General features: G+C 36.6%; 3 protein-coding genes across 3 annotated transcripts; 2 read left to right on the top strand and 1 right to left on the bottom strand.

Moving 5' to 3' along the window:
- Positions 1-1252: 1252 nt before the first annotated feature.
- On the bottom strand, positions 1253-3288 carry LOC21385990. The gene is made up of 3 exons (XM_024163811.1): positions 3206-3288; positions 2997-3055; positions 1253-2025 (listed from the first exon to the last, which is right to left on the bottom strand). Exons 1-3 carry the CDS (start codon positions 3286-3288, stop codon positions 1253-1255), a joined length of 915 nt encoding a protein of 304 aa, XP_024019579.1.
- A 3423-nt stretch (positions 3289-6711) lies between these two features.
- Positions 6712-8850, top strand: LOC21385989 (60S ribosomal protein L22-2). The gene is made up of 3 exons (XM_010095307.2): positions 6712-6802; positions 7414-7655; positions 8516-8850. The coding sequence occupies exons 2-3, from the start codon at positions 7426-7428 to the stop codon at positions 8658-8660; spliced, it is 375 nt and encodes a 124-aa protein (XP_010093609.1). The 5' UTR covers positions 6712-6802; positions 7414-7425; the 3' UTR covers positions 8661-8850.
- A 576-nt stretch (positions 8851-9426) lies between these two features.
- On the top strand, positions 9427-11070 carry LOC21385988 (3-ketoacyl-CoA synthase 5). The gene has a single exon (XM_010095306.2). The coding sequence runs from the start codon at positions 9620-9622 to the stop codon at positions 10997-10999; it is 1380 nt and encodes a 459-aa protein (XP_010093608.1). The 5' UTR covers positions 9427-9619; the 3' UTR covers positions 11000-11070.
- Positions 11071-12359: the final 1289 nt, after the last annotated feature.

Raw genomic sequence — 12359 nt, 5'->3', positions numbered from 1 at the left:
TTTTTTAATTTTGATAGAACAACCCTTAACATTTTTAAAGATGTGCAATTCACACCTTTCCATCCACATCTGTTAATCTTTTCACAGAACATTCCATGTGACTGTTCACATGGCCTTCTTAATAAGGATATAATTGTAAAAAAGGACTATTGATAACACCACCTTCCATGCCAAATCCAACACTTCGATCTTCCTTTTACCGAATCCACCACTTCCCAGGCCAAACCCAATCTTAGATCTTCCCATTACCAAACCTCCTACACACTCATTATTCCTTCTTCACTGCCAAAAGGTCGAAGCTTTGAATTTTTGGAGAGAGAGATGGGGCAAAAGAGCTTCTGAGCTTAGAAAAGGACAGGGAGGATTTTTCTTCCGGTGACGGCGCTTTTTCAGCCCCCAACGACAGACGATTTGGCGTCGCCTTACCTTGTGGCACCCAAATCTAGAAGACCTTCAACAATATCTGGATTACCATCCTCTATGGCTTCGTCGCCATCCTCGTCCTTCATGATACAATTGGCGTCGGAAACCTCGCCGGCACCGAAAACGACACCGCCAACCGTGTGATCATCGAGGAGACCAACTAAATCCTACCCAATATCCACTCTGACAGTGACCCCAATGATCCCGACAACTTCACTGGACCGAGATCAACGATCCCAACGATCCCGCAGTTTTTATATTTCGTAAACGGTTAGTCTCGGATCTTACTTAACCTTCAAAGCCTTTTGATAATTCAAATATTGATCATTACGATTGATTACTATGGACTCCATGAGATTGAGATTGTATATAACATAGCTTATTTCGACAATGAATTTACTGATTATTGGGCATTGAACAGGGGTGGTTTCCGTTTCAAAATTGTTAGTGGCCTTTAGAAAATCTAACCTTTTTTTTGTTTTTTTTAATTATTATTTTCAGTTTTGATTTCTTTAACCCTTCCGATTACAAACATAGGCAAAATTATATTTTCAGTGTTATTTTAAATCAGAAGAAGAGGATCACGTGGAATATTCTGTAAAAAATTAACAGATGTAGCTAGAAATGTGTGAATTGCTCCTTTTTAAGAAGGTTAAAGAGTGTTCTGCTAAAATTTTAAAAAATAAAAACTAAACTGTCACGTATCAAATAAGTTAAAATCTCGTTTATTTTACAGAAATCTCGTTCATTTTACCGATTTGAGTTTTCAAATTTAAAGTTTTTACGCCCTAAAAATTATATGTGCCAAATTACTATGCTTTATTTTTCATCACCTCTTACACACAACACCACGACCATCAATTCCAGTAGTAGCACAGTTGAGGTCCCCAAACTCCTCCAAAACACTCCCATCATCTCCGTTCCCGAATCTCGCCACCGCGCAATCCGCCGCGAACAGACTCGACGCCGCAAAGTCCCTGTCTCTGCCGACAACCGGCATCGCCACTCCCATCTTCACCCTGCTCACGTAGTTCCTCCCATAAGTCCTTCCCAAGACGCCCTCAACATTACCACTCAGCGGATAAAACCTAAAGCTCAGATCCAAATGCGCCAAGCAATCCTCCTCCGTGACGCCGTAGTTATGGATCCGCGACTCCTTCTCCGTGATCGGAGCCACCCTCGCTCTAATCCTGAATATCCCTTCGACCTCTACCTCCACCGAGTTCGCCGTCCCGCTGCTCGAGACGATGATTTGATGCGGCGAGTTCTGCGACCGCCACGTGGTGCAGTCGCTGGCGGGGAGGGGTATGGAGTCGCCGTCGAGGGAGAGGGAGAGGCGGTCGACGGCGTCGTTCCAGATGGAGGTTTTTTGTGCGGCGAGGAAGAGCTTGTGGCGGTGGAAGAGGATTCCGAGGGATTGGACCCAGGTGAAGTCGCGGGTGAGGTTGGGATTGCGTTTGCCGATGAAGTGGGCGTTGATCTGGAGGTTGGGGTCGGAGACCAGACAGAAGTCGGCGTCCTTCTTGCCGTGGAAGTAGAAGGTGATCCCGTCGCCGCCCACGAATCGAGGGTCGTGGCACACGGCGCCGGGCCTGTTGCAGCCTGCACGCGGAGATTATGGATTCAGTCGGAAAACGACAATAAAAGTTTCAGGGGAACGAAGTAGTTATGAAACGCCAACATACTGGCATAAGAGAATGTAAGGCCTCGTTCATTTTGCAGATTTAAGTTTTTAATTTGAGTTGAGATGTGATATTTTTTAATAGTTTTTTATTGTAACAGAAAAAATTAAATATGATATTTTTTAAAAATTTTTTATTGTAAAAACTTAAAATTAAAAACTTAAATGGTGAAATGAATGAGGCCTAAATAAATAAATAAATAAATAAATAACAACCTTTAAAACGACAATAATAGTTTCAGCGACTGCAAAATTATAGGACAAAACAATAGAATGTGTAATATTAGTCAGGTAGTCCCCAACACAAAGTACACAACGCTAAAAGTAACAGATACATTATACAATCAAGGCGTACTACAACAAAAATTGTTTGATGAAAGTGGGGAACGACAAAAACGGTGGAAACGACAATTTAAGAATAAAACAACAATTGAATTCCATCGATCGACGATTATAAAAACGACACGAAAAGCAAGAGATCCAACCATAGAAAGGGTACGGCAATGAAAGTATCTAAATCTAAATAGTAAGTAGAAAGATCAATAAAAGTGGAATTGACAACAAAACTAGAAGAAGGATATTTTACAATAGAATGATAGTCGAGTCGGAAAAAAAAACAAGGCTGTAAGTTAGCAATAGAAGAGTAACAAGGAAGCTGGTGAGTTATTATAACAATATTACTCGAGCAATGTTGTCCAGTTTTCAAATTGCAACTTTTAAAGCTACTGAACGTAAAGCAACAAAATTTGAAACAATAGCCATTCCTGCCATTAAAAATGTTAATAAAATAAAGGGTTTATAATGAACAAACTAGGTAGGTATAATATCAGTACAACTACGAAGCAAATAATAAGAAGGCAAGTGTGACAAAAATGAGTTTTTAGGAACTTACTACAAACGGGACTACATGTAACGCAGTCCACCTCGCAATGCTCAGGGCAAGCACTAGGACTAGGTAGATTATATGATTAGCTGTAGGTGGGGGAAATAAGTAGAACTGCTGCTGTTGAGAGTATCATTAGACGCTAATGCGAATGCCAATGCTGTATTTAGCACTAAAAAGTTAACGAACAAAATCTAAGTCCTTGTGTTGCATCATACCAAGATGGCCATATGATTATGATCAACATTGCACTGATCAGCTCACACAGGTCAATCAGTTTGTACACCGCAAACTGGGGCATATGCCGTCACTATGGTTCCACAAATTAGTTTGCATAAGCGAATAGTTGCGGTTCCATGGACGGACTAGTTGTGGCCCTAGGAACTGATCACTTGTGATTTTACCTTTTGCTTTTATTTCGATGACGTGAAGAGTTGATTTGACTTGCAAATTGGGGAATATATTACATTTTGAATATACAAATAGACGTATATATGGTCTGAATGCACGAGTTATTTAGTAGTATGTTGCTTGTGTAAACCAAATGCAAAACTGCCTCCCCGTAATAAGACAAAATGATGGCAATAAATTTTCAAATTTTGCAGTAATTTCGTGGATTTATAATTTTGGCAGTACCTTTACTTCCAGCAAACGCAAGGCTATTTGTTTAGTTGAAGACGTTTTTTCCTCTGCATAAGCTCATATCTTTGAAATCTACAACCAGTTGGGAACAGAAATAAAACAATATGTTATGATCTATCCCAAAAGAAATATGATCTTAATTATTCTTATTGCAAGTTAAAACGTTTTTGTTCCAGCACTCAAGGGTTTGATCTTTGAAGTACTTTTACAACTATGAACTACATATGTTTGACCAGTACTGGAAGATTGAATTCTCTATATCAATTCTAATTTAGGTAGCTTGGATGAAAAACGATAAGAGAAAAAGTTCAAAATATTTATAAACCAGGATTGGAAAAGCTTGTAGTCTCGCCAACTATATTATTATGCAACACAATCAGAGAAAAAAGATCGGATCTCATCCCCAGACCATAAAATTAATGCGAAGAATATAAAAAACATATAGTAATTGGTATGCTAGATTTTAGGCTATAGATGGTTAACAAAGAGCAAAATAGCAAAAATAAAAAGTGCAAAATGCACTTTTAAAAAAGAGTCTAAAATGAGAAATTTATCTCATTGTTGATTGATGGAGTTACTTAAAAGTTTGCAAGAGATTATTATTATTATTATTATTATTATTATTATTATTGTTATTGGTTTATACACGTCTCCGAGTATTCCGAGTATAAGATGTAATTTTTTTTTTTTTTTGGAGAAAAAGAAAAAGAAATCAAACAAAGTGCTTTTTTTATACAATGTAATTATATTCAATTATGTGCACAACTATATAATACTTCTTTTAGTCAAGGTTGGATACGTCGTGATCTATGCATAATTTAACACAAGTTCATAGTATCAAGACATACCATGCAGAAGATACTTGCTAAACAAATTAAGTAATAAGGTCCTAAATTTTGTGCTATAATTCCCTTTTTTTTTCGGCTGAATTTGTGCTATAATTCTTGCAAAGGAGATGAAGTGCAATATTTGTTGGGGCCGGCAAAAATGCCACAAAATACAAGTCATTGAGGCGTGGCTTTTGTTCGCAATGCCAAGGGACGTTCACATCTATTGGTATTTGTTGTACCATTTTTTTTTTTACACGAAAATGCCACGGGGGAAAGTTGAAATACGTCATTTTATTTAAGGGTGACAGTTTGTGTTAGTGGGTCGTATTTTTGTCAATCCGTTTATTAATCGTGTCAGAATATATCAATCTAAACACGATCTATTTATTAAACGTGTTAAAAATATTAATCCAAACACGACCTGTTTATTAAACGTGTCAAAAATGTCAGCCCAAGCACGACTCATTTATTAAACGTGTTAATCGTGTCAACCCGTATAACCCGTTTAAATTAATATATTGAATAAATAACTAATATAATGATGACTTATTTAATATGGTCATGACATGTTTAACATGTTTATTAGTCAATTTATCTTTTTCTTTAAGAAAAATATATGAATTTTACCTACAAATATTAAAATTCACATTATTTGTATTTAATATGTCATATAAACTTTCATGTTTATCACATATCATTAGATTACAGATGACACATATAGTTAATCGTGTCACTTCGTGTTATGAGGTCAACCCTTACCCAAGCAATTTATTAATCATATTAATCGTGTCAATCCGATTATGACCCAAATCCATTTATAATAAACTTAAACCCGCTAATTTTGTACGAGTTTCGAATCGTATCATCATATCGCTACCCAGATTATCAGTCCTAATTTTATCGTGTTCTAGCCACAAAAACAATACATCATGGCAAAGTTACATTCAGTAGTCAGGTGTGGGTGGTAGTCTCTAGTCTGTGCGTGTCATTGACGGTGACTCACTGGGTTACTGGTAGTCTCCCATCGCAACCTAGATAATGATGTAACCACAAAATCCTCTCCTTGAGACGGAGCAACTTTGCAAGGGAAGATGTATGGCGTAGCAAAAACGATAGAGGTCAACGTGATCCCTGACAATAGCTATGAAACCTAAACCTAAACAAATAATAATGCATGACATATAAACAATGGTTACTCCTAAAAGAAAATTTAAAGCCGGGTCGCGAGGGAACATTGGTGGTTCGTGATAGGGAGTTGTGGGAGTGGGATGGCTCAGGACTCCAGCTCCTCTTGTGTCCTATCAAGTCACGACTCCTACCCACACAACCCAGTTTTAATTTTTACTTTTTAGGAGTAAATCTTGCTAACATTTTGAAGTTGTGGGCCAAAGTGAAAAAAGTGACCTGAGTTCATGGGAATTTATAAAATTTTTTGGTGTGTTTAGAAGTCGTTCTAAAATGATTTTATTTTTTTGTATGAAAATAGAAATGAAAATATTTTCAATCTCAGACAGAAATTATTTTTTAAAATGCATTTGGTAGTTTTATCAAAAGATTATTTTCAGTATAAAAAAATCAATTAATGTCTCTCTCTCTGTGTGCTCGAGAGAGGAGAAAACAGAAACAAAAAATGAAAAATAACTAAAAGTTATTTTTCATTTCTTTCCCATTTTACACTAAACTAAAAAATCGTTTTCATTTCTGTTTTTTATCTTTAATTGTACCAAACGCCGTTTCTCTCTCATTTTTATTTTTTCTTTCTCAAAAAATGAGAAAAACAAAAACAAAACTAACTCCAAACACGGCCTTTACTTTCAAAATTAGCAAAATGCATGCTAGATTTTCCCTTCATCTAAGACATCATTCAGTTCGCCGATTTAAATTTTCAATTCAAGTTGAGATGTAACTTTATTTGAGAACTTTTAACTGTAGTAAAAAGTTAGATGTGACTTTTTGTGAGAACTTTTAACTGTAATAAAACTGAAATTTGAATGTGAAATGAACAAGACTTAAGTCGCTAAGGGGGCAAATTTGCTAACAAATTTGAAGTTTAAGGGAAGTGGAAGATAATTTTTCAAACTTGTGGGGCAAAGTGAAAAAGTGGCATAAGCTTGGGTGGAATTTATTATTTATCAAAGTGAATTAAGAGCGATAGAAAAGAAAAATAAAACAGGACCCGTGGAATCCGTGAAAAGATAATAGACCAAAGTTAGGGTCCAGTAGAGGAAAATATAAAAAATTGAAGCCCTTATAAAAACCAAAACCCTAACTGGTATTTCTTCTCAGACGCCGCGCAGCTCCCACCTCTCTGTTTCACCCGATTTCCTCTGTGCCCGTCCACCGGTAAATTTCTCTCTTTCTTTCTTTATTTCTTTCTGTTTATCTCTCTCGTCTTCTACAATTGTAAGTTTTTACTATCTACTTCTTATTCTGTTTGGTTGCCGTGAAACTGCGAAAGAGAAAAGAACCGAGCTTTATTTGTCAATTTGCATTTTTCTGTTCAAATAAAAGCTTGGATTTTCATATCGGTTCTCTCTATTTCTCCTTGGTTTATGAGAAAGCGAGGTGAAGAACAAGTAGAGAAAGATAAAGATAAAGATGTAGGATCTTTTTTGTATTTTGTTAATATTATGTTATTATTTTTGATAAGGTGAATCAATGAGTTCTGCTTCAATCAAATTTAATTAGGATTAACATTCTTTGGTATTCCTTTTTTTTTTTCCTGTATTTTCTCAGCAGGATAATTCCAATAAAATAAATAAATAAATGTTTGTTATAATACTCTTGAAAATGGAAATGGATATTCCAATATGTGGTTCTGCTATTAAAATTCTTTCCATGAAATCGTTGCTTTATCCAGAATATGATTTAGCTAGGGACATTATGGAATTTGGCTGGTTTAGTTAGTTTTTGGTGATTCTAAATGGGATATTTACTTTGTTTGGGTTGTTAAGAACAAACCGAAGATGAGTCGAGGAAGTGCAGCGGCTCCCAAGGGGAAGAAGAAGGGAGCAACATTCACCATTGATTGCGGGAAGCCGGTGGAGGACAAGATCATGGATATTGCGTCCCTCGAGAAGTTTCTTCAGGAGAGGATTAAGGTTGGAGGCAAGGCCGGTGCTCTTGGTGACACGGTCACTGTTACCCGCGAGAAGAGCAAGATTACTGTTACTTCTGAAAGTACCTTCTCCAAGAGGTGATTTTTTGTTATAATTTGTGATTTGTTTGTGGGAGTACCGGAATAGTATTGATCTCGTTGTGTTAAGCTTGTAGAGTTTGTGGAGATTCATTTATTGACATCCTAGTTTGCCTAGAACAGCTATTGACATGTTGCTCTTATTGAATCTTTTTGTTTTTTTTTGGTACTGTGTACTTTATTCTCTTGGGTTAGAAATTAGAGCTGTCAATTGAAATGCAAGACTGTTGAATGAGATTTACTTTTGTGTTAAAAGTTCATAAATTTAAACTCTGATTGCTTGACACGATCTTTCTCGGCCGAAGACTTTTGCACCTGAAGTTACTGTCCAAGATAATGGCTAGGGCAATCTTGTCATATAAGTACAACACCCTTTAGTTTTGTGGTATATTGGTATGCAAATGGCCTCATATTTGTATGTTCTTTTACTTTTGCACATGAAGTTACTTTCCAAGATAATGGCCAGGGCAATCTTGTCGTATAAGTACAACACCCTTTAGTTTTGTGGTATATTGGTATGCAAATGGCCTCATATTTGTATGTTCTTTTACTTTTGCACCTGAAGTTACTTTCCAAGATAATGGCCAGGGCAATCTTGTCGTATAAGTACAACACCCTTTAGTTTTGTGGTATATTGGTATGCAAATGGCCTCATATTGGTATGTTCTTTTTGTAGCTTTTACCATATTGAGGTTGTATGGGAGTGTGCTGGTCTTCTATGTATTTAACGTCATGTGACATTTCCCAGTTTATATTATTTTATGCATGTTGGTACTGACCTAAAATCTGTTGTTGGTTAAGTTCATTTCTAATCTTTAATTCTGCGGTTTCTTACCTGTTTTCTTCGCTTTGTTATTCAGGTATTTGAAGTACTTGACAAAGAAGTATTTGAAGAAGCACAATGTACGTGATTGGCTCCGAGTGATTGCGTCCAACAAGGACCGAAATGTTTATGAACTGAGGTACTTCAACATTGCAGAGAACGAGGGCGAGGAGGAAGATTAAAAACTCTGCAATGTTTTATTTGTCAAAGCACTTGATTTTCTTGTTGTCTAGTTGGAAGTTCCTTTAGTTTTGCCAATGTGACGGTGCTTTTTATTGAAACTAGTCTACTTCACAATTTTGTTTATTAAATTAGAGATTTTGAAATATTGCTGTTGTTGGATGAAAATACTTCAGAATGTTTGAGCGTGAATTTCTTCCAGGCTTTTTATTCTCTAGTGATGAAATCTTGCTGGCTTGCTTTATGACTTGTGATTCAGTTAGTTTGATGTGTGAAGTCAAAACAATGTTACTTTACTTCTTCAAGCACACATAATTCATAATCAACAGGCCAAATTTTGTTAGTTCCTCAACAGGCAGTTTTGAAGCTTAACCGTTGGCTCAATTTATTTATCTAGTTTAACAAATCAAAAGATAAATTAATATACTTTTAAAAAAAAAAAGGTGGTTGCAGGTGTAGTTTAGTGTCAAGTAAACCTGCTTTCATTATAAGATACAATGTTCAAATCCTCTGCCCATAAGTGAACCAACGTACCACATTGCCTTGGTAAGACTTTAAAAATGTAGGTTTAACACGCACAGTTAACAATTCAACTTTCTTGCATGAATTGATTAGGTAATTATATATGAAGTCACCTTTGAAAAATACAAATTGTACCGTTTCATGTCCTATTTTTTCTGAGAAATTATCTGAACCTTTTTTTTTCCCCCCATTAAATTAGTTTGTTACAAACTTACAAGCTAATGAATTGCTCTTTTTCAAGAAAGAAATAACAAAAGAAAAAGTTTACAACCAAATGTACATGTTCCCGTACACTTTCTTGGCATGAGCCTACTAACCATCCGTTGGTTTTGCCTAAACAAAGTCACACCCTTCTCGTCTTTACATAGCCTAATCACCATATTAACCATGCTTATGTAAAGTTATTCATTACAATAAACTAACAGAAGAGCCACCTAAAATGTCAATTCTTGACATTGATCTTTCCGTTTTAGAACAACTTAGCCTCTCCAAGCTCCTAATTCTCTTTACCCATTTCAAGATCCTTGCAGCCACTTTGATCATTGCCACTGCAATATTGTACCTATTCTACAAATCAAAACACGTTTACCGCATCGACTTCGTGTGTTATAGGCCACCCGATACCAACCGAGTTCCAACATCTTCCTTCCAAGAACACATAGAAAGATGGGAGAAATTCAGCCCTGAGAACGTCGAATTCCAGGCCAAAGTCTTGGAAAGATCAGGCATAGGAAGTGAAAGCTACTTCCCAACAGGTATCCACCTATTGCCAAACGACCAGTCACTGAATTCAACACTAGAAGAAGTCCAAATGGTGCTCTTCTCAGTTGTCCAAAGCCTCTTCACCGAGCGCAAAATCGACCCGAAAAGCATTGACATCCTCATCACAAACTGCAGTGTTGTTTGCCCAACTCCCTCTTTGGCTTCCATGATCATCAACAAGTTTGGCTTAAGAAGCAATATCCTCAGCTTCAACCTCTCCGGCATGGGGTGCAGTGCTAGTTTGTTATCCGTCTCTTTGGCTAAAGACCTTCTCAAAATCCACAGAAACTCCCTGGCCTTGATCCTCAGCATGGAATCAGTATGTTCAAATATTTACGGTGGGAAGGTCAAGTCCATGTTGCTCCCTAACTGCTTGTTTCGGATGGGTGGCGCAGCGGTTTTGCTCTCAAATCGATATAGGGACAAAAGGGTGGCAAAATATGTGCTCAAACACCTAGTGAGAACCCACATTGGGGCTGAGGACATTTACTACAGATGTATTAGTCAAGAGCCAGACAATGAGGGAATCACTGGGGTAAACTTGTCAAAATCACTCCAGCAATTAGCCGGGGAAGCGTTGAAAGTTAATGTGGCAAAACTAGCTATGTTAGTACTTCCCTACTCAGAGCAAATCAGGTATGTTCTATCAGTGGTGTGGAAGAGAATTTGGCCTCCTGCAAGGAAAAGAGGGCCTTATGTGCCAGATTTCAAGAAGGCTTTTGACCATTTCTGCATTCATTCAGGCGGGAAATCAGTTATCGAGACCATGAAGGAGAAGCTGAAGTTGAGAGAGAGGGATATTGAGCCTTCAAGGATGACATTGTACAAGTTTGGGAACACATCTTCAGCTTCAACTTGGTATGCACTTAGTTATCTTGAAGCCAAGGGAAGGGTGAAAAGAGGGGATAGACTTTGGCAGTTGGCTTTTGGGAGTGGGCTTAAATGTAATAGTGCAGTTTGGAAATGCATCAGAAAGCTTGAACCAGAAAGTTCCAATGCATGGTCTGATTTTATCCACAGGTACCCAATTGAGGTCCCAGATGTGATGGATCATTGAAGAAAATGTTGTTGTAGTGAAAGATTAGCTTTTGTGAACAGGGCAATGATTTTTTTGAATGAATATCTTGTGCCTAAAGTGTCTTTAAGCTTTTTTTTTTATTATTATTAAATAGAGAATCATGTTCTAGTGCATTATAAAATAGATATTCTCAGCTTAAATTAAGATGATAGAGTTTTCTAAGCCCCAACACATGCAAATAAGAACCACCAAGTTGATATCTCAAGGACACTGAGCTTATTTTTAAGTGGTTTGATAGATGTGAGGTCTCAAATTCGAGTTACAAAAAAGTGTTTTGATATTATTTTTATTGTATTGACTCAAATTTTATTAGCCTTTAGTGTGGCTGAGATGACTCGTTTATTCTCCTAACATAGTCTCTTTTCCTCTTATTTTCTTACTAAAAAAAGAAACAAGAAATTACGCATCACAATTTACAAGTCTTTAATTTCTCTCCATCTGCTTCATCGAAAACACTCGTACTTGTCTTAGTCTAAGCATCTAATTATTTGTAGGTACTTGTGGTTTGAAATTAGATGTGTTTTTCCATTCGAATGAAACTAGCATTAAGGTCCCATTTTTTACATCTGGACTTCAATCTTTTATAATAGGTAGGCCATGTGTTTGATTATGACACGCATAAACTTTTGGGAATTGTTAACGAAATCATAAGTTGGTCCATTTTCAGTTTCACGATGACACCATGGATCCCTTTTTATTAGAAAAGAAAAAGAGAAGCATTGAGGGCAGTACTCGATCCATCAGTGTGCAGCAAATGATTCATTCAACAGCAGAACCAAATTAAGTAGGCTTCTCTTATTGCAATATCTTAATGGTAACTAAATAACTGCCAGGCAAATAATTCTTTTCTTTTAACAACAAACGCAAACTTATTCAAAGAGGCAGAAAAAGTTGGTCCAAATCTGCATAAAAGACATCAACAGAAATAAAGCCGGATAAAACTGTTAGGATCCTGATTGAGTCTCATATTATTAAAGTATGAGCTTAATATGTGGGTTTATAATCACTTGGGTACTTTCTCTCTACAAATTAGTTTTTGAGGATGAGTTCTACTCAAGAGTTATAACAATTGGTATCAGAACATGCTCCTCTTCAGGCCCACGTTGCGGAATGAGCAACTCGAAGAGAGGTGACCTGAAAAGATCAGAATAGATCATCCAGAATGAGTCACCGTAAATATCAATATTAAAAATGTAATAATATATTAAGATTTTAATTGAGTCACACATTATTAAAATATAAACTTAATGAGTTTATAATCACTTAAATATCCTCTCTTTATAAATTAACTTTGAGGATGGATTCTATCCAAAAATTATAACAGAAACCCCAGAAGTGC

Source organism: Morus notabilis, unplaced genomic scaffold (genome assembly GCF_000414095.1).
Source record: "Morus notabilis unplaced genomic scaffold, ASM41409v2 Scaffold707, whole genome shotgun sequence".
Lineage (NCBI taxonomy): Eukaryota > Viridiplantae > Streptophyta > Magnoliopsida > Rosales > Moraceae > Morus > Morus notabilis.
Note: the sequence above shows the minus strand (reverse complement) of the source record. Positions and strands in the feature narration are given on the sequence as shown.